Source organism: Urocampus carinirostris, chromosome 8, assembly GCF_059441175.1.
Source record: "Urocampus carinirostris isolate Australia breed hairy pipefish chromosome 8, RoL_Ucar_1.0, whole genome shotgun sequence".
NCBI classification, from domain to species: domain Eukaryota; kingdom Metazoa; phylum Chordata; class Actinopteri; order Syngnathiformes; family Syngnathidae; genus Urocampus; species Urocampus carinirostris.
In genome coordinates this window covers 30,333,593-30,355,631 of record NC_142356.1, presented here as the reverse complement: position 1 = coordinate 30,355,631, position 22,039 = coordinate 30,333,593, and the positions used below count along the sequence as shown (strand labels likewise).

Below are 22,039 nucleotides of genomic sequence, written 5' to 3'. Positions count from 1 at the left end.
TAAAATAGTATAGAATTACTATTAAAATACTACTATGATACTATGTTACAAAATACTGCTATCGAATTATATACTACAAAAATACTACAAAAAGATGACTGATATTAAAAAAATACTAAAGAAATTTGACAAAAATACTACTATGGAAATACTATAAAAATGCTCCCATTGAAATATCTCAAAAATACTACAAAAAAAGTACAGTAACACTGTACTACAAAAATGCTACAGAAATACTAATGACATACAACAAACATTTTCATATGGAAATACTACAAAATACAACAGCGATGGTACAAAAATATAAAAAAAAAAAAAATACAACAAATAATCTACTTTCAACAAAAGTTTTACAGAAATACTAAAAAAATGCTACTATGGAAATACTACATAAATCGTAAAAAGATACAACTACAGTAATACTACAAAAAAACTACAGAACTTAAAAAAAACAACTTCAGAAATACTAAAAAAAAAAAAAAAACTATAGTAATACTTAAAAACTAAATAACAAATGAAGGGCTTAAAACAGGCACCTAATATACTATTTTGCTATAATTGTTGTTGTTTCAAAACCAATTTGATGAAACTAATCTATTTAAAAAGTAGTATAACATGTCACACGCGGCCCCCGACTCCAAATAGGTGCCCACCCCTGGAGTAGAACATGGAATGAGTTCTAGTAGGTATGCAATTTATCAAGTAATAGGGGGCCCGGGGCCCCAAATCTATCTTTGCTTTGGGCCTCTTGAAGGCTTGGGCCGGTTCTGTGTGAACACATGAATATTTCTTTGAACTAAAAAGATTTGGTAATGTTTATCAATTGGCTTTTTTTAACAATTCACTGATTTACCTTTGGGCAGCGCAGTGGTTAGCAGTTGTGGTTAGTGGTTGGCACAGTTCTAAGGCCATGAGATCTAATCTTCCTGTGTGGAGTTTTCATGTTCTCCCCGGTCTTGCATGGGTTCCCTCCGGGCTCTCCGGTTTCATCCCACATTACAAAAACATGCATGTCAGGTGAATTGGCCGGTCCAAATTGTCCCTAGGTGTGAATGAGCGAGTGGATGGTTGTCTGTCTCTGTGTGCCCTGCGGCTGGCAACCAGTTTCGGGGTGTCCCCTGCCCACCACCCGAAAATAGCTGGGTTGGGCTTCAGCACCCCGCGACCCTACTGAGGATAAGCGGCGCAGATAATAGATGGATGGATATTTTACTTTTGTGGCAACATCACATGACCGCAATAACGGAACAATCAAAACGGTGATTTGGTTTTAGTTGGGCCTTTCGGAGCAGATGCGCGTCTTAGGTTTACCCACCACACACACACACACACACACAGCAACTTTGGACTAGTCAAGTCAAGTCATTTTTATTTGTATAGCCCTTAATCACAAAGAGTCTCAAAGGGCTGCACAGGTTATTGCAAACCACAGACTATTATTACACCATCCCCTGGTCTAAAACCTACATAAGGGCAAGGAAAAACTCAAAAACCTCAACATGGACAAAAACATTTACTTTGGACCATGTTAAAGTGTAAACTCATTGTTAAGTGGCTGTCCAACGAACATTTTTCGCCATTGCTAAAAGCTGTACTAGGTAATGAGTACTAGACGCGATGTATTGTGTTCAAGAAATAGTTGTGTTTTTTCCAACTGGGATTTTTTCCTTGTCGACTTGGTCTTAAATTTGATTTCAAAAGGCATTATAAGTCTTAAAAATTTCTTGAGTTTACACCTGATGATATTTCACAAAAATGATATGCAATGCGATAAAAAACACACCGCCAGTGCGTGGGATCAGTTCGGTATGGTGGAAACTGCACATGCTAACTGGGACAAGCTGAAGGTGGTATTGAGCAGTCTCAAGTGGTTTCTAGCAGTAGAGCCTAGAAATTCTTGTAACAGTACTTCTGTCGAATTTCTCGTATCTCGGGTAGCTCATATGTAAACCCCCACTGTGGAATTCAAGTTGACGGTTAGCCAGACTGTATTTGCCACATTGCTGGCTACCATTTCTCAACCGTCCTGCTTCATCAGAAAATGTATGAGCTCGTTTGAGCAATCCAACACAGCGTTAAAAGTAACGAATTCGCCGTTAATCTCGATTTGAGCCAAACGTTGTTGACGCGAGTCAGTTTAAATGAAATCCTTTTTCTGGGGTATGTGGTTCAGGCAAGATGGACTTTCCTCTCGTGGACGTGAAGGCTAGCGAGACAGACAGCGGGAGCGTAACGGTCAGCTTTCTCAACCCGCTTCAACACCACCCACAACTCCTGCATGTGATTAGGAGTAACAACGTCAATTTCAAGTTCAGCGTCACGCATGACAAGGTGAGCACCTGTTTGAATCTCAGGCTTCAAAATGGAAATAACCTTTTAAAAAATGTTCCACTTTTTTTGTAATTTTAAGTGTCCTAAATTCCAAACTACTGAGCGCACCTGATTGAAAGAGGCCTGTGCTAATAATTCAAGGAAGAAACTCAGCTTTGTTCTTCCTCGAGCCGCACCGGATTTTAGGCCGCAAGCTTAAATAGCCATGAAAATGAACTTATTCCACGTCCATTTCTAGCATAATTAAAAAAATATATATAAATACCGGCGAAATGTCTATGACAGAGAGGTAACACATTGTGCCGCTATTAAGACACTTGTTAGCAGACTGTTTTCGCAGCAGTCAATATTAACTAAATTTGCGGGAGTGCGACAGAAATATTCTCATAACAATGCAGACATGCAAAGCCATGATCTTAAGCGCTCCCATCCCTTGCACACAAGACAACGGGATAGACCGAGGCACTGGTATTGCTGCTACTACATAAAAGCAAATTATGATACATAAACGCTTGAAAACTTTCTTGGAAATATTTTAGTATGACAGCAGGTGATCAATTATCCGCTATATTTTTACTATCGGGCCAAAAACTATGTCATATTAGGCTGTTATCAGTCCGACAACAACCAGAGCGATGGTTATAGTGTAACCCTTCTTAGTTTGTTACTAGTGTCTGGATGAATGTTTATTTTTATTTTTATGTAGTACTAGCAATAGTTAGTCACCTCTATAACTTTGTCATGTGCGCAAGGATTGGGAGGGTGTAAGATCATTAACATGGCTCTCTATGTCTACATACTGTTGTGATTGTTCGGGCTTCTGAATTTTAGTCAGAACAATACTTTTAAGTTTGGTTTTTGAGAATTTTTCAGGCGCACTCCTGCGTGTCTCTTAATGCCAATTTTATAAATATCAACTGCTGCGCTAGTTGACTAACATTGACAGCTACGGCCTGTTAACAAGTGTCTCAATCGCGCCGGTGGACCGCGAGGGGGACGCCTCGCTCGAAAGATTCTTGGGCCCGGCGTGCCTCTGAAGTCGCGGCCCACACCCTCTCAACCATCCACCTGGTAAAAAAAAAATTCTTAAAGAATACAGAGATTTTCTCAGTTTTCGTGGTTAACAGGGACCAGAACCATCTGTGAAAAGTGAAAATCTGCGAAGTAATGTCGCACTTTTTTTTGTTTTTCTGTTTTCTTTTGAGCACCTTCATTTAAGCTGACTTACAAGCAAAAAGTGAGAAGAAATATAAAATGTTCAAGTTTTAAAAGGTAAACAGTAGTTTCGATTACTAAATGTTTTCTAGGGCTCAGCTTCATTAAAGCCGGCTTACTGACTGAGAGAGATATGTCAAATCGTGTTTATTTGTATAGCCCTTCATCACAAGGAGTATCAAAGGGCTGCACAGACCAGATTGGTGCAAACCACAGACTATTATTACACCATGATCTAAAACCTACATGAGGGTAAGGAAAAACTCAAAAAGAAATAGCAAACAATTGATTTCAAAAGTAAACATTACATATTTCACATTAGTTTGACATAATCCTCCATGACGCCATACTGTGACACGGCACCACTGCAATCGTTAAGTAACATCTTATCTTTCCTTTTAGTGGACGAATTATTCTTTCTGCCTTCGGGACCTGACCACGTGCCGGACGGATGTGGCGATCCCGCCGGGATCAGACAAGTGTGTTACATTGGAGGGCTTCATGTTCGACTCAGTGGGCCGCTCTGTCAAATGGGGGCCGTCGCCACGCACTTGTATGAAACGCCAATCCTTGGCCGGCCTGCTGCCAATGGTCCTGCCCGGCGTCCTGGCGGTGCTGCTCGTCGGATTGGCTTTGGCAGTGTGGAAGGCGGTGCATGAGACGAAACCCTCCAAGGAAACTCTCTCTGATTCCTTTTTTGCGATTCCGAGGAGTCCGGGGACAGGATACTCAGACGAAACCATCTGTAGAGTTGCTTTCATCCCTGAGGCAAATGACGACTTGGAGCAGCAAGATAGCGAGGCGGAAGAGGATGAGGCCGAAGTAGAGGAAATCGAGGAAGACGATGTCCCCATCGTAATTGAGCGCAATTACGATTGTGGTCACGTGGAGGTTGTTCTGGGGGAGGACAAGGCTTGGGGTTACACGGCAGAGGAATGAAATGACAAGATATGAAAGTCTTTCGTCAAGGTTTTTTTGATGCCCCTCGGTTCTTAAAGCTGTATTTTCTGACCACACTCTGCATTCGGGATTTGAATTTATTCTCTGTCGGCTAATCGAACATGTGGAAGCGTGTTTATGGATGATTATGGAGAATTACTTTTCAGCTAACCGTGGCCTAAAAAAATGAATCTCTTATAGACCTTTTATAAACAAAAAGAACAAAAACAACCTATATATATCCTCATTTCCATACTATAAATCATACGTTTCCCATCCATTTTCTTCTACGTATTTCGGGGTCGGGTCGTGTGGGCAGCAGCCTCAGCAGGGAAGCCCAGACTTCCCTATCCCTAGCCACTTCATCCAGCTTGTTCGACAGGATCGCAGGTCAACTTTTACATTGAGATTTCCATTTTTTTTTATCCTTTAGTTCCAATAAACTGTACTAACGTTTTGGGGATTTAATTGGTTGCACAATACAGAACTTTATTTAATCACACTTTTTTAGTGGAGGTACAATGTTGGCAACAAGATTGACTTGATATATTTGGAAACGTTTTTCTCTGGACTACTTTTTACATTTTCCACTTAAAAAAAAATCTCTTGTTCCCTTTTTCCCAAGCTTTTCACTCTTTTTGTTCCGTTGTTCTACATTTTCCTTGTTTCGTTTTTTTCCAGATATTTTTTTGTTCTTTCCTCATTTTTAAAGATATTTTATGCATAATGTTACATCAAAATACATGGATTAAAGCAACAAAAACAATCTGAAGAGCCGTTTGGGAGCCAGAAAAAGCTGTCTTTTTCAGTAGCTGAAAGAGACGTTTCTCGTTATCTATCGCGCCTACATTGACGTAGTCAAGCAGGTAAATTAGGTCATGTAGCTACGTGGTCTTACTGTGTTGGCGATAAAGTTCACCACACCACTCTATATATTAATGTTTAGTGATAAAGAATAATGCCCCTCGCCACCTCTAGTCAACCTCTACCTTCTGGTGCAAGAACTCCAGGCTCACATACACGCTAACTTTACTCTATTTTGTGCAGATATTGACTTAAAAATGCCGCGTTTGAATGACAGCACCAAGGGAACCGAAGTTGTTTTTACCAGCATGCATTGTAATTTGGGCCAAATTTGCTACTTGATTAAATTCTCTTGTGTGCCAAAAAGGTCTGGGAAGTGCGCAATTGCGCAGCTTAGTAGGAACATAGAAGATAACTGAATGTGTGTTTTCTTTTAACAACTGCTCTGGTCCCATTCTTCGTACCCTGGCCAACGGAGAACCCGTCCTGCTTATCGCGGAGACATTGAAAAACCTGTTTAAACATGAAAACGAGAAATACTTATAGTGCAAACATAACACTGTTTAGGTTTCAATCAGTCACCACACCCGTTTCAGAATGTCCACCCACGCAAACTTGGCATCACACCCTGCTCTAGAAGGTCAAACAGGAAAAACCTGTAAACTCCACACAGGTTAAAAAGCTTTTAATATGGTACACTGTTCCTGTATCATTCATGTTTTCCATATTAATTTGTGCTTATTTCAAGCAACGATTTGAATTTTTGTAACTCGTCCTACAACTTATTTTAGGGACGCTTTTCTCAATGAATAAGGGGGCATGTATTATTTATAATTGGGACTAAGATGCTCCAAAATAATCGTCATGGCAAGAAAAAAACAAACGCGCAGACAATATTAGATGTCAAGTCACTTTTCCCATGCGATAAACAAAGTTGTGTGTGACCTGACATCTGTGTTTCAGACCATTTGAATAATAAAGACAAACATTCAAGAGACTCCCGAAATGTTTGGATTGGGAAAAAGTATCCAGAAGAGCATAGAAAAACATCCGTTTTGTCCAGTTCAGTGTCTTCTATGACAGTTTGAGTCCCTGAACGTTTTTTTTTAGGTTGAGTAGCTGCTTTTCCTGGCGTGCCTTCTCCTCCTTGAACGCCATTTTGTTGGCCTTCTTCTCCAAACGCCTCTCCTGCAAATAGAAATCAAAGGTCAGCAGCGACTACTTCCTGATCATTAATCGTGGTTTAAGCGCGACTAAATGGACCGTCGTCTACGTGTGGTGCGTTCCGTTTTGTGCCAATTTATGAAATTGATGCTTGGCTATGTTGATAAATTTGTGCATGTGCACCAGTTATATTCTCTTGCATCACTTACGTTGTCATGCACAACTCACGATCCACCAGCCAAGTATACCAACAAAATACAACTGAAACAGTTATGGCTGCATCAACTCAAGCACAGTATAAGCACGTAGAGTTTTTCCTCATGGAGTAATTCTCACTACCATATAAACTCGCATATAAGCAGAGTTTAAAACTATAAATAAAACACTAGAATCAGGGGGTAAGCTTATATGTGAGTATTTGGTTGTATGTCACCACTGGTGAAACGTAAGCAGGGCATGAAAAGGATGCCGTTGCTTCTAGAACAACAAAATGGGACAAGGTAAGCATGCATACAAAATTTATGGCATAAGTGCTCTGAATTTTGACAAATGTTTTTTAAATTATCTTTACAAAACAGCGTGGCTGGAGAAAAAGAAAATGTCTGCCCTTCACTGCTGACTTCAAGTCAAAGGTAATAAACGGGGTAGAAGAAAACAAGCAACCTGGAAGCAAGTAGAAAGTTTGGTGTGGACAAAAAAAGGTCAGACGTTAGAAAAAGAATACGTCATTAAAAATTAAACCCAAGGTCAAAAGAGTAAACGGGTTAGAAACATGGACAGTACCCAGAAATGGAGATCTTCCGAGTGGTTTGACACCCAGAGACTAATTGGATATGGAGTGTCTCAGCTAAGTGTTTGTTTACAAGCTCTCGATATTGTACAAGTCAAGAAGCATGAAAAAGGTTCACCGCTTTCACCAGTTGGTGTACTCGTTTGATCAGATTCCATTTAATATGTGGTTATTTTAGCCCTTTGAGACCCAGATATAGAAAAACGTAATATAAAATGATTTAACAACTTTGATGGTGTTATAGAAGGCTTTTAGAAATGAAAAGGTTTTTATACTTATAGTACTTCTTAACTCTGATTAATCAGTACAAGGCAGCAAAGTGTTGTTGCTCAGCCAAAGTTTGTAGAAGTTGAGCACCAGTGGGCCAGGCTTCTACACAAATTTTCCACCCAGAATAATTGTAAGTCTGAACAATAGTACCTCAAAACTAATGTTAATGTGAAGAAAATCAAAATCAATTTCCACCAATTTTTGAAAACAATTAAAATAAAAATGTGGCCTACAAATGTATTGATGTCTACAATGAGAGGTCTTACAGGGTTAACCCCTTAACAATCCTGTAAAATTCACCTAAAATCCCAATCCAAGACACACCCAAAGTAAATTGATTGCTGTTTTTGCTGTTTGGAGAATATGGACAGTTTAGGTCTTTTCACTCTGAGGTTTTGTCCCAAACTGAAATAATAACTGCAGTTGTTAGTAACATTGAGTAATCCAAGTTAAAAAACATGAATATATAAAGTTTGTATTCTCACCCGATTTTTTTTTTTTTTTTTTTTTTTTTTTTTAGTTTTTGCAATCACATGCAAGTGTGTAGCATAGGTATCTCAGCTGGAAAACCCGCTGGGACAATAGAATGAAGCTGGTACATTGTCAAATTTGATCACAATCTGATCAAATTTATGCAATTTTCTTAAGGTATGTCGCAGCCATTCTAAAGTGGCCATTTACAGCTCTAAAACCTCCGCAACCATATTTTACGTTGGACCATTTTATCGACATTGTGAAAGAGTTGTAAATGTTCAACTTTTTCCAGAAAACAATCCATGATTGTGCACACTTGTGAGTGATTATCGCTCGTAAAAATGGATCCAGAGATCCATTACACTGCGTACTTGCCCAAGAGACAATACAGAAAGTGCTGCCTCGACAACCTTTGTGGTGAAGGTTTTTTGTGAACAGTGTAATATGCAATTATTTATGTTGGGAATTTCATTGGCTACCCAATCGCAATTGATCACTACTGGCTGATGATAATTGGAGCCAAAGTTATATGTCTTTTTTGTTATTTTTTTTAAATGAAGGCCCCTTTAGGCAATCGCAGGCTAAAGACCGTGAAAAAAAGCTTGAAATTGGTCGAGAAAGGTAAAAGGCTAACAGCCATATTAAAATTAATCTAACGAGTCGGTTAACTTTTAAACATACGTTCCTCAACGTTCCGGCAGGCCATTGAGGGGTTAGAGCAAATTTGGGGGTCGGCTTATATGCAGCGTAGACTTATATGTGAGCATTTATGATCATTTGTATCTTGGTAGTTACTTTCAATGCAACACAGTACTTTTTGGTGTCAGTACTCATTGGGGAAGTGAACTACTTTTAAAATCAAGAAACTAACGAATTATGCAATTTCAGTAATGCGCCCAACACGGATCTACACGTGCTGACCTTGCGCTCATCCTTGATAGCATTCTTGCGGGCCTTCTTCTGCTCCTTGTTTTCGTCTTTGTGCCGTGGAAGCGTGGCGGCACGGGGCAGGTCCCCATCGTTGATCCTGCACATTCGCTCAACTTGCTTGCATGTGGGACCTTTGGAGGGGAGGACGTCCATTGGGATGCCGGTCTTTGTGGAAATGCGGATGGGCTTTGCCTGGAGGGAAGACAGGCAGGCATAAGTTAATTTGGGGGAATTTCAGAGCATGGTGCCTGGACACCAGACGATCAGCAAACTTCATGTTGATATGTTCTTAGATATTCTGTGGATGTTCATTTAAACTAAGAGTCTCAACCCCAATATACTTGGGGGCCACTGGGACTAGGTTTTGAGTGAGGTTGGGCCGCATCTGGTTTTCAAAGGTAGAAACGCACCGAAAGTTACATGTAAGATGCATACAATGTTGTTTATGCTTCAGTTCAACGCCATTGGCTATCTCTTTCCACAACCCCAGCGGCCCCACGTTTCACATTTCAATATGAATTAAATATTTTGTAAAACAAAAAATGATTAATTGAAACCGCTATTGTGTTGAACGATATAGTCATACCAGGAAGTAGCGTGCCAATCGCATTGCAGAGTAGATTGTTCCTTGGTTATTGATGGTTCATCAATGCCATTTGCTGGACACTTGCAGTAACACTAGGTTGAGTGTGCTGTTTCTTTTGAAGTAATTATAATGCCTGAGATGCTCTTAAAAACCGCTCTTAAATGCTACTATGAAAAAACTTTAAAAATCAGGAAACTCATCATTGTCAAATGCTCAATAAGTGATAGCTGTTTAAAAAACAAGTTTTGTTCCACATAAAATATTAAAAGCAGAATATTCTGGCAGAATATTCCAACATATCGAACTTATTTTTTTGAAAGTAGAGAACTGTTCTTTCTTTCCAGATTCTTTTTAGGTGGATGTGGTTGATTTTTTTAGGTGTTGAATTTACTATGTGAAGTTATAGTGTGCTGGAAATTATGAGTTTTTAATAAATCAAAAAGTATATATATTTTACCTATTACAAAATATTTTAGAAAAAAGATGCTGATTAAAGTATTAATTTTCCAGGTTTTTTTAATGTCTACTTATTTTACTGATATGTATTTGTAATGTTTTAAATTATTTTATTCTTGTAAAGATTATAACTACTTTGAAAACTTAAGACATTTATCCCAACAAAAAAAAGTCCAATTATAACGGTTTTTGTCTCTTTTATAAATTAAGGTATGTCACAGAGTTTCTTAAGTGGCCATTTGGAGACGACCAGTTTACAGCTCTAAAACCTCTGCAACTGTATTTTACTTGACAATTTTTTGACATTGTGAAAGAGTTGTAAATGTTTGACTTCTCTTTCCAGAAAACAATACAGGTTTGTGCACACTAAAACACATTTAGGGATAGAATTTGTGTTCAACAACACACACAAACGTACACATGTGCATATTTAAAACCAGAGCAAGAACCAGTTGTGTTTCAAATTTGAGGATGTTCTTCGTGGCAGGTCAAAAAAGTGCTTGCTACCTTTGCAGGGAGCTGGATGACTTTGGGTCTGTTGTAGATGTTGGAGTAGGTACCTGCAGGAAAAACATTGGAATAAGTTAGCAATTCACCACTAAATGGTCAGTTACCAATTGTATGCCTGGCTCTTACGTTCATAAATCTGATTCAATCATACACGTTTACTGAGAACTCTTCATTTCGGTGTCCGTGCCCCCTGTCGGCAATTTGGTAATTTAGTTGGTAATTACACCGAAAATCAAAAAGATAATGTTTTATTGGAGGTGTTCTGTCAGTTTGAAGGACACGAAAGAGTGAGGTTCCGTGCAAGATCGTTAATTGTCTTATTCCACCCCGAACACTAGTAAGAAAAACGGTGCATGGGTTTGCAATATTCATGTATGATTTGACATTCCAAGTTGCATTTTATATCTTTTCATTTTTTCTCTAGGTTTTCATCCAATTGATGTGACTTTTTTTTAAACAAAAAAAACCCCTCAAAATTCTTAAACCATGTATAATATTTGACCACTAGTTGTTGCTGTATAGCAGGGGTGCTCATTATGTAGATTGTGATGACGTGGTGGATCCCGGAAGTACAGACACTGCCCTTCTTACAAACGAGAAATCCTTCGTAAGTTGAATTTGTTCGTAAGTTGCTTCAGTGCTACATTTTGTATGTTTAAGGCTTGTATAAGTAACCTGTATTGTTTTGTACTAAAACATTTCATAAGTTAATATGCTCTATAAACAAAGTTAAGTGTAACTGGAAGATGTGCTTTGAAAGTTAGGTGCCTTCCTCCTTAGTGGTAAAAAGTGGCCAAAAAAAGTGATCCAACCATTTTCTCAACCGCATCAAGCTTTCTTATTCCACTTCAGTTTCAAAAGAAACAGCTCGCTACTTCCTTACACCAACCATATTGAACGGATGCACGAGATATTGAACAACAAAAATGTCAAAGTTCTTAGCGCGCTGGAGATACGGTCCGGTATGTTTATACACAAACTAGGAAAAGGAAGCCGGATTTCTTCTCTGGGGTGGATGCTGGGTGACCTCTCACAGCGCCACCACCCACCGGTAGCGGCGAGAGGAAGCACTACAGTAATGTCCTCTACTCGGAAAAAGGTGCACAATACAATATCTAACTGACAGCAATGTCCGGATATTTTTTGACACCCCCCAAAAAATTTCGGTATTTACCTTTTTCCTTAGTCGAATGGTTCTAAGTGGGGGAGCGTCTGCAGTACTGCTAGAACACGTGAAACTATTCAGTGTTTTGTATTTGTAGGGACACACTGTTATTAAGTGTTCAAATGCAGCATGTTAGCATTACAGTAATGGTTATTATTTCTTTGCAATATCATTCAAAAAAGACTGACTTGATACTTTTTACTATTAGACTGTCGTTTGATTTTGAGAGAAAACATTTGATTTATTTAGGCTTGCATTAAGAAATAGTGACAGCATTCAATTACACAAATAAATCATATATTTTTCAACGCAGACTGCCCATGAATCTTTATCCATATTAGATAGTGTTTAGTTTCAATCAAAGAATGTATATAGAATCCCTAAAGCATTCAGAGATATTTCGACGTTTTGCAGTTTTCGTAACAAGTAGGTCATTTCGACCTGCTCGTTTTAAGTAGCTTGTAGGTGGCTAAACTGTGAGCCACCCCTTGCTTATAGTGTCGTGTAAGCAAAAACAAAGCATTGGTCCGCAACAAGTTTGGGTGAACGTTAAACACGAGACTGTACGGTAGTATATCGCCGTATTTGAGCAATGATTGATTACTCGAAAAATATCGCTGACCACAATTGCACAACATTAAACCCGGATCACGGCAGAGAGAGCGTCAAATTTTAACCACATAACCACAAGGGATTTAAAAGACATGTGAATTGCATTTACATTTTATGACATCATCACAGTTTTCACTCACAGTACCACATTGTTAAAAACATGGGCCCATGATTCAAATAATTTATTCACAACGTGAACTATAAACACAAAACTAAAATAAAATGTACAATGTATTTATTTAATGGTCTTCAAAGTCAGATTAATCTTCAGATACACCAAAGAGTTTTATCCCTCGTCGGGCTTTTAGTTTTTTTAATATCTTTCAGGACAATACTGCCACTAAAAACAGTGTGATGAGATAAAAACTTATTGCCTTTTCCTCTCTAATCTACTTCCCTAGTGTGACACTGTGGAATTAGGCTTGTTTTTATTATTATTGTTGTTTTCTCTGCCAATGTCGTTATAGGGTTAGGCTGCGAGAATACCGTCAGACAATAGACTGGTCCATGGTACAGAAAAGGTTGGGGACCACTGTTACAAAGCACAAAGGAGAAAACCAACTATGGAGACTCAAAGTCAACAAATCACAGCATTTATCTTCTCTTTTTTGGCGGACAATCATGTCAATTCCTTAGGTGAGCTTCATGTTATGTAAAATAAATGCACAATTCTGGACCTGCGAGTATTAAGAAATATCACTTTTATATGATAATTCATAAACTTTTGCTTACTATTCAAATCAATATCCTTTTTTTAACAAATGAAGTTGTTTTTACCAACATAGAGCGCTAAATAATACACAATGTCCTTTTGATGCACAGTTTTGTTGTCATTGTCACATGTCAAATGCACAACAAAATTTAAAAAAAAACATCCTCGTGGTGCAAGAAATTTTACAATAAAATGAAATACCACAGTGCAAAATAATTAGTGTAGTGGTATAAAAATAAACAACTTGAAAAGAACGGAATCCTTTGTCATATTGCACAATCCCATTTGAAGAATGGTTAACCAGCGTTTTATTTTGCAGCATTGAAGATGATTTTTGCCTTTGAGGAGAAACTATTTTTCAATGTGTTGGTTCATGACTTGAGAAAAAGTATGTGATATTCATTTAGCATTTGATTTTGTATGTTGCATTTTACATTGTATTATTGTGGTGTTTTTCTCTCTCACAGTTTCCCAAGAAAATGCATGTCTTTTTTTAAAAGCCCCAAAAAAATAATAATAAATAAAATAAAGTTTTCTACGAAGGTACTTGTTATTCCTAAATATAACCCACTGATTTTTTGTTACTCACTGATGATGCTCTCACAGTCCCACTTTTCCTCTGGTGCTTTGATGACCAATGTTTCCATCTCTTCTTCCTCATCATCTTCATCTTCTTCTTGTAGAACAGGAAGTTCTTTAGGGCCCAGGTCATCAGGCCTCACAGACCTGACACACAAATGGTCTTAGCATCAGACCATGAAACTACCAAGATGAAAGAAAAAAGTCTGCTTACTCTTTGGCTTTCTGAACAAAGTAGTCCTTAATGACTTCCTCCAAACGAGCACTGTCGGGTGCAATGTAACCTTCCAGTTCAGCGTTGTCCAGAGCACCGATCTCATCAGCGTCAAACTGTTCATAAAACTGTAACACGCACTCTGGTCAGTGCATATTTTCACACATTACAATAGACCAGTGTTTTTCAACCAGTGCGCCGGGGCACACTAGTGTGCAGGGAAACCTTGTCCAGTGTGCCACAGGATATTTCCCGATACTATCTTTCCATAAAAAACCATGCCATTGTTCAGTATATTTCCTTTTATTCCAGGGGTCAGCCAAAAACCTTTAACATTCATCTACCCGGCAGCAGTTTCCTATTCTTTTACCCTTTATATATTAATTATGAGGTTGACATGGAAATGTTATTAATAACTTATTTTGTTTGATGAAGCTGTTCAAGATACTCCAATGGAAATACTAAAATTAATCGGCGTAAAAATATTGCTACTCGTAGTACTCATTTGGATTGATAATTTCTTATTAATAAAAAACAAAAACAAAAAAACAAAAACAAAAAAAAAAAAAACAGAAAAAGTTAATGTAGTAAATTTAAAAAGTAATTGTACTGGCAGATCTTTGTGCTCATTTTAATTATTTTTATATTTTTATTCTTTAGAAAAAGAAAATATATATGTAGTAAAACTTATAAAGGAGATATAGTAAAATCCCAAATTACTGTAAAATTATCAACAAAAATAAATAACCTGTATTACCTCCATATCCACGGTGACCACAAACAACAATAATAATGTTACAATTTAGGCGACATGATCATTTAAGCTTTAAAATTAAAAAAAATATGAATATCCTAACATTTGACAGTGTCTCAAGATGTTTTTTACTAAAAAGCTTGCCTCGGCTCAAAAAAGGTTGAGAAACACTGGAATAGAAGACAACAATGTCTTAAAACTTAAAAAAAAAAAAAAAAAAGTATAAAACATTGCAAAACATTTCAAACTGGAATTTTTAGCTAAGCACCCATTTTATTTACTTTTTTTTTTTTTAATAAGATCTGATCATTTCCAATTCATTCTGACATGTTACAGAGACGCCAAAGCAGTAATTCCCAGTTTCTTTAAAAAGAAAATGTGAATAAAGGGGCAACGTGTAGGATTTAGGTCTATCCAACACTAACTGCAGAAATGTGGTAAACGAATGTGTTTTTACATTTTTTTGTTTTAAAGGTTGGATATTCCGTTTTTGGGTTTTTGGACTTATTACTGTTAACTGTCCTTGATAAGAAAAAAACAAGTGCAAAAAATACAAAAACTAGACCAGCACACGGCTTTAAGTCAAAGTAATACAAATAGAATAAAGACCTTTTCAAAGCGGTCATCCAGCAGGGTGAGCTGTTCGTTTCTCCGCATCACCGACGACGTCATGGAGTACTCGGTAAAGCGAGACTTGGTCTCCTCATCGTCAAACAGGAATTCTTGAGGCCCCCTTTCCTCGTCCGAAAATGCACCCCCCGAGCCAAAGTCGTCATCTTCGTCGTCAGTGTCCTCCCAGGAGTCGTCATTATCGCTGTCATCATCGTCACCAGCGTCCCTGTCAAAGAGATCGTGTGTCAGGTGTTGGGAAGCTTTGAAATGTATTCCCTAATATAGATACATAACCTCCCATTTGGCAAGGGATCATTTCCTATGTTACAACAGCAGCTTGGGAAAAGTATCAGTCTCAGCCAACCAGAGCACCTTGTTCCATATGTTATTTGTGTCTCCAATGTGGCACACACAGAACAGGCTTTTTTATGGTATTCTTCCAGAAAAGGCTTTCTTCTTGCCACTCTTTCATAAAGGGCAGATTTATGCCCAGTATCTAATAGCTGTATAATACAGGTTGTCCGAACCATAGCTGTGTATGCCTACAGGTCATCCAATGTCTTCATGAGCCTCTTGGTTACTTATCTGATGAGTTTTCTCCTTGTTTGGTACAAAAGTTGAGAGGGACAGCCAGGTTTTGTTATGTTAGCAGTGGGTTTTATGCTCGCTACATTTTAATATTATTGCTCGCACAGTGCTCCAGACGATGTGTATATATTAGGGGGGTTTGGTCACCTGATGACTCCCAACACAGCAGTTTGGGTCTAAAATGGCGGCGCCCTGTTTGGCTGCGCCTGCATCGGCTCGCAATGATTTAACTGTAAGGGTCAAGTGTATCGACATTTCGTTCTGTGTGCATGGTTACAAAGAATGACAATAAAAGTAAATTCTATATATAGCGAAATCTTGTATCCCATTTTTGCTCTGAACTTTTTTACAACTTACCGTATTTTCCGCACTATAAGGCGCACCTAAAAGTCTAAAATTTTTTCAAAAGCTGACCATGCGCCTTATAACACAGTGCGCCTTATATATGGCTCAATATTAAATTCGCAAGGTCTCGCAACTACGAGAAACAGCCGCCGACTCCATTTTTCGCGCTGTGCATACTGGGAAATATTAAACAACGATTCTCTTTCATACGTGCATTTGTATAAAAAAAAATGGCTCCTGTTAAGAGACATGCGTACAACGCCGAGTTTAAACTCAAGGCGATCAGTCACGCAGCACAACACGGCAATAGAGCGGCAGCGAGAGAGTTAAACATAAATGAATCGATGGTACGGAAGTGGAGAAAGGATTAAGATATGCTTGATTGCTAATGAGATTTTCGAGAAGGTTTGTTCAAACCTCACTTTGTGTTTGCTGTTAAAAACGTAATATTGGAATATAATATTGTGAATGTGCTTAATTGCTGTTGAGATTGTCATGATTGTTTTCTGTTTTTAGTGTCAATAAATTTGTTCAAACCAAAAAAAAAAAAAAGCTCAGCCAAGTAAGGAAAACTCAACAAAGTTTCCGTGGCAATAAAGCAAGATGGCCAGAGTTAGAGGAGACACTTGAACAGTGGGTTGTTCAACAAAGAGCGGCAAGCAGAAGTGTCAGTACGATAACTATACGTATGAAGGCAACAGCGCTGGCACAGGAACTCAATATTAAAGAATTCAGGGGTGGTCCTACTTGGTGCTTTCGTTTTATGAAAAGATGCAATCTATCCATCCGTACTCGAACTACTGTTTCACAGCAACTGCCAGCTGACTTCGTTTGTTAACAATAAAGTTTGACCTTTTTGAATGTTTTGTTGACATTCCCTTTAGCATGGCAACATCTAGAGGTTGCATAACGTAACTACATTCTCTACTGTAGTCAAGTCAAGTCACATTTATTTACCGTAAATAGCCCTTAATCACAAAAATGTCTCGAAGGACTGCACAGGATTACAATTACAAAATTGCACAATTACCTGATCTTAAACCAGCATGCACTTATAGCGCCTTATAATGGGGTGCGTCCTATGTATGGCAAAAGTTTTTAAATATATCATTCATTGAAGGTGCGCCTTATAACACGGTGCGCCATATAGTGCGGAAAATACGGTAATCACAGACCTGCCTGGTGTGTTATTTGGTCTTCATGATAATCCTGTATCCTTTCACAGACCAGGTGCATTTGAACAGACTTATTGACACACAGATCTACTCTGTCAATGTTAGGAATTTAGGTCATCATTTGAGCATTTAGAAGACATCAGGGAAATTGTGTAGCCAATTGGTTTAGCTGAGTAAGCAGGGGCCAATATTTTCAATACTATCGCGAGACACTGTAACACAATTCCCCGATCGGACGGCTTTAACATGATTAGAAAATATGTATACTTCAAGCAGATTTTACGTCTGTGGGCATATGCTGATCCATCACAGTTGCTTAGAACTCTGGCATCCATAAAATGACCCAGTCCAGTGAAATACGTTTCGAAATTCTCCCTGCTTTTAAAATAAACCAAAAACCTGCCAGAACCACTTGAATGAAACAATACTCACTTCTTTGGGACAGAGTTTGCTTTTGCGATGAAGTCGTCCTCAAGCGCATTGTCGGGATCATCAAAGTCAAAATCCTCATCCAGAGCAGCTACAATGTCAGGGTCCATGTCCAGACGCGGCCCTGATAAAAGTGCATTTTAGACTTCAAGATCATTACATTCTTGCTCTACAGAAAGTACACTATTTCTGATGAAAAAGATGGATTTCTTTGATTGATTATTTTTATTGATAAATGATTCGTTTATTCGAAAATTGTGTAGTCCTGGTTAAATTGATTTGTCAATTATATCCCCAAAAATGTTCTCATGACCTGTATGTCTATTTTTTATTGTTATTTAAGTGTGCATTCTGTGACGTGTATGCAAGGAAAATATTTTGTTTCGTTAAGTAACAACGATGAAAAAAACTATTTTTGTTTAGATTTTTTTTTATGCTGAGTGGCTCTGACGTGATTAGTATAGTACCGTGTCAAAATTGTAATCTACTTTTTTTGGTGATATATTTGCACTGATGTTGCAGTGTCAATTTCCACACATCCTGTTAAGGCCCGTCCTTTAGTTTGAATGGGTTTGGAAGAGGTGAGCAAATAAATAGCTAGAACTCTATTCAAACATTTGATTTAAGTAGCTGCTTTAAAAAGAGTCAAAAAAGTAGAAAATTGTGAATTTTCGTTGTACTTATCTTGTTGAAAACCACAAATGAGGACATTAGTCAAAAAAGATACTAGCAATGGCGTTGCCGCGTGACCCCAGTTAAGAGTGTCAAAGGTTTTGGCAGACCCAACTCACCTGAGATGGGAGCGGCTTTGTTAAGAAGTCCCACATCCTCTTCAAAGTCAGAAGCAAACACTGATGACGGCAGCTGGATGCCCACTGACTGCTACACAACAAAGAGTCACTTTTTTTTCAACTTTTTGACACATTCGCTCGAATGCTGGGAAAGTTGTGATAGCAAGTGTTTTTAGTTGCATGAATTACATCCACAAAGGGGGGATTAAATGCACATGGGTAACTTATGAAGTTCTTCCTGTGAGAGTAGAAACTCTCAATTACAATCAATCCTTTCTTAGAGCATGACGATAAGTTACATAGTTCTAAAAGGCACAATCTCATTTACATGTGTCATTACTGTATTTAACACATACATAAGGAACCTAATAATAGGGATGTGCTTTAAATACAAGCAGTGCACCCGCATTTCACCCTTTACGTTTTCATGGTGCCTGATACTACATCCTTCGACTCAGCACAAACAGCTGTGCATATTTGAAACTAGAGCTGGAGCAAAACTGACTTTTGTGCTTTATTTATCAATGAAAAAATCAATTTTTTATTCATCAATAGGCGTTGGCATGGTAAAACACATGGATAAAACTGGCCTAAAAAAAAAAAAAAAAGAGTAGGACCTAATTCCTCTATTTCCGATTTGTAAAGATCAACAAAATGTCCATCAAACATGCCAGGCTCACTTTCAGAGTCACATTCTGTGCCGTGCGGATACTTGGGAAAGCTCGAACAACAGTGACAGCATACACAAGCTCAAGTATCAACAATCTTCCCAGAATGATAGCAGGCAAAAAAAATCATTTGCATCACTTGATTTTTCTACATTGGCTGTGAAGCCCCAAGCCAATGAGGCGCAACTAGTGAGATGCCATTGGCGCTCAACGCTACTGTCAGACAGGCCTGTACCCTGCACACAAGGTGTCATTTTGAGAGATGCTTCAAGTTGTGTTGATCACGTGTCTGGATCACGTGACTATTCAAGATAACATCGGTTATGTAGCGTGTTGTCTTGATATCACAGCATCATTAAAAGATGTATGTGTATATGTACGTGAGAATCAATGCGCGTTGAAAGAAGACGGCATGCTGATGCGAAAAATACCATGGCAAAGTACCTTCGCGATTGCAATAGTGGAGCTAAGGATTTAGTAGGGATGCTCGCAGATGTCTGGTGTACACAGGCTTGACATAACATCAAAAACTAAAACAGCAAAAAGGCATAGTTCGATGGAGATCCGTGGAATAACGCACATATACTCGTTCTTTCACATAATATTAATGCCCACACGTCCCCCTAAACACACACCCAGTTCATGCTGCAATACAGGACGTGCCACACAATTGAGAAAATCTTACAGATTCACGTGCGCCTAATAGGGATAAAAATACAGTCAATTATTTTGAGAGGGTATGTTCTGATTGATAAGGTTAACATTTATTGTGACAAAATTATACCCTAATGGAAATGAATTTATACATTGTGTTAAAAAAATATTTTCTAAAAACATCTTGATGGATGCAAAAATAATACATGCAGTATTCTTTCTTAATAAGTAACCTATATGTCACCCACCGACAGTCTCAAATATTATCAATTGCAATTAATACCAATGACAGGATGTCAAGAATGCATTAACAGCAAATCTACTCACGGGTACAACCTGGTCCTCATCAGCATCACCGTCTTTGTTAACCCGAGTACCGCGAAAATGAAAGCGGGGTGAAGGTCTGGTGGCCAGCAGCTCCGTCTGTCCGGAAGTTTCCCTCAGGTGCTGCAAATAATCGTAGTCGTCATCAAAGAAGACGCCAAAATTCCTCTGCTCTTCCCGCCGCTTCTCTGCAGACGCCTGAAATGATTCACAAAATGAAGTCTATAAAATAAGCAAATAAAGCCCTCAGCCTAAGGGCTCCCGATAGCTGAGATAAACTGCAAATAAGAGAAAACGGTACCTTGGCGGCGGGGAGCAGAACGTGCTGTGGCGCTTTCTCATCTGCCGCTAAGGGGTCCCTCTGACTCCTGTGCACTAGGTGAAAGGTTACCGCCCTCTTCTTCTCAATAAAAGGCTTCTTCTTTCGGTGAGGCTGCCAGAAAACGCATGCAAGAAAATTATCCTACTTGTAATCGCACATCTCATCATGCTGTTTTATCCTTGCTTAAAACTCTACCCATACATTTTCCCCACAGGAGCAATTAGTATAAGGGGAGTATCTAGTCATTTCCAATACCTAATTTCAATACCCCCTCTACCCATTTCTAATGACTGAGATGATATGACTCATGGATGTTTAAAGTTTTCACAACATTGCTATATAATAAAAAAACAAAAAGATCAATCTAGTAATCTCTACTGCCATTCACGAATACTGTAGGCTGGACCTCGTTTTATGACTGGTAAGAGGCGATACCATTTATTTCCCAATCACGGATTTTCGAACATCCATCCATTGTCTTCCGCTTATCCGGGGTCGGGTCGCAGGGGCAGAAGCCTTAAAAGGGAAGCCCAGGCGTCCCTATCCCCAGCCACCTCCTCCAGCTCATCGGACGGGTCCTTGGTCGCCCGCGGAGCCTCCTGCCGGTGGGACATGCCCGGAACACCTCTCAAGAGGTGTCCAGGAGGCATCTTTACCTGGCTCCTCTCAATGCGGAGGAGCAGTGGCTCTACACGGAGTCCCTCCCGGATGACTGATCTTCTCACCTTATGTCTAAGGGAGAACCAGGACACCTTGCGGAGGAAACTCATTTCAGCCACTTGTATAAAGGATCGTGTTCTTTCGCTCATAACCATAAGTGAGGGTAGGAACGTAGATCGACCGGTAGATCGAGAGCTTTGCCTTTTGGCATAGCTCCCTCTTCACCACGACGGACCGGTAGAGGGTCCGAATGACGGCGGTCTCTGCACCAACCCGTCTGTCGATCTCCCGTTCCATCCTGCCCTCACTCGTGAACAAGACCCCAAGATACTTTGACTCCTCCATTTGGGGCAAAATCTCATCCCCACCCTTTTCCGGCTGAGTACCATGGTCTCGGATTTAGAGGTGCTGATCCTCATCCCAGCCGCTTCGAACATATTATCATAAATTTAGATATTGCCCAAAAAGGAATTATATTTTTTATATCAACACCGCCGTTTTGAGCCGAGAACTCATGAAAACGTAGTCATCAAAGTTGAATATCCTAAAACCAAAGGTAAATGCTGAATGTAGTCTTGGACAAACACGGTATCGACAAAAAAATAAAATATTAAAATATTAAAAAATGCAACATGTAGAAAAATAACGATAACAAGAACAACCATCCGAAATACCCGGGTGTTTATCTGAAATTAACAAAGTTAGCTTGATAGCTGGCTAGCAGAATTGTTTGAAATAAGGCTTCTGAGTTTACCATTTCTTTGTCGTTTTTCTCAAATAGGGCCCCAGCTCACGTAGGTCACACTGATCGCTAAAGTAGTTTAGCGTTTCAAATGTAATGTCATTAAAATTCAACAGGAAAAAAATAGGTAGACATGTGTATTGGTCACGTTGAGCCAGAGAATCTCCATTTTGTTGTCATCGTCAGCGGAAAGGATCCCCAATTGTCCGGAAAAAGAAGATAGT

General features: G+C 38.9%; 2 protein-coding genes across 3 annotated transcripts in view; one reads left to right on the top strand and one right to left on the bottom strand.

Annotated features, from left to right (window-relative positions):
- Window positions 1-6,644, top strand: part of ifngr1 (interferon gamma receptor 1) — a 22,311-nt gene extending 15,667 nt beyond the window's left edge. The window contains exons 3-4 of the mRNA XM_088342312.1: window positions 2,174-2,331; window positions 3,949-6,644. Of these exons, the coding sequence (XP_088198438.1) occupies window positions 2,174-2,331; window positions 3,949-4,485 (695 nt within the window). The 3' untranslated portion in view covers window positions 4,486-6,644. The remainder of the gene's footprint in view (window positions 1-2,173; window positions 2,332-3,948) is intronic.
- Window positions 5,960-22,039, bottom strand: ltv1 (LTV1 ribosome biogenesis factor). 2 transcript variants are annotated; one of them, XM_088342311.1, is made up of 11 exons: window positions 21,828-22,039; window positions 20,393-20,524; window positions 20,095-20,289; window positions 18,446-18,533; window positions 17,658-17,778; window positions 15,115-15,343; window positions 13,752-13,879; window positions 13,548-13,684; window positions 10,467-10,519; window positions 8,909-9,109; window positions 5,960-6,477 (listed from the first exon to the last, which is right to left on the bottom strand). In XM_088342311.1, exons 1-11 carry the CDS (start codon window positions 21,828-21,830, stop codon window positions 6,364-6,366), a joined length of 1,401 nt encoding a protein of 466 aa, XP_088198437.1. In that variant the 5' UTR covers window positions 21,831-22,039; the 3' UTR covers window positions 5,960-6,363. The 2 variants fall into 2 exon arrangements, with proteins under 2 accessions (XP_088198437.1, XP_088198436.1); XM_088342310.1 differs by having other exon boundaries at window positions 18,446-18,536; window positions 21,828-22,038.

Bases quoted from the DNA above. Each gene is read 5' to 3' on its own strand.
- ltv1 (XM_088342310.1), bottom strand. The intron at 13,685-13,751 runs GTAAGCAGACTT...TTTGTGTGTCAG, and splicing joins TTTGTTCAGAAAGCCAAAGA to GTCTGTGAGGCCTGATGACC. The intron at 10,520-13,547 runs GTGAGTAACAAA...TTTTTCCTGCAG, and splicing joins GGACTGTGAGAGCATCATCA to GTACCTACTCCAACATCTAC.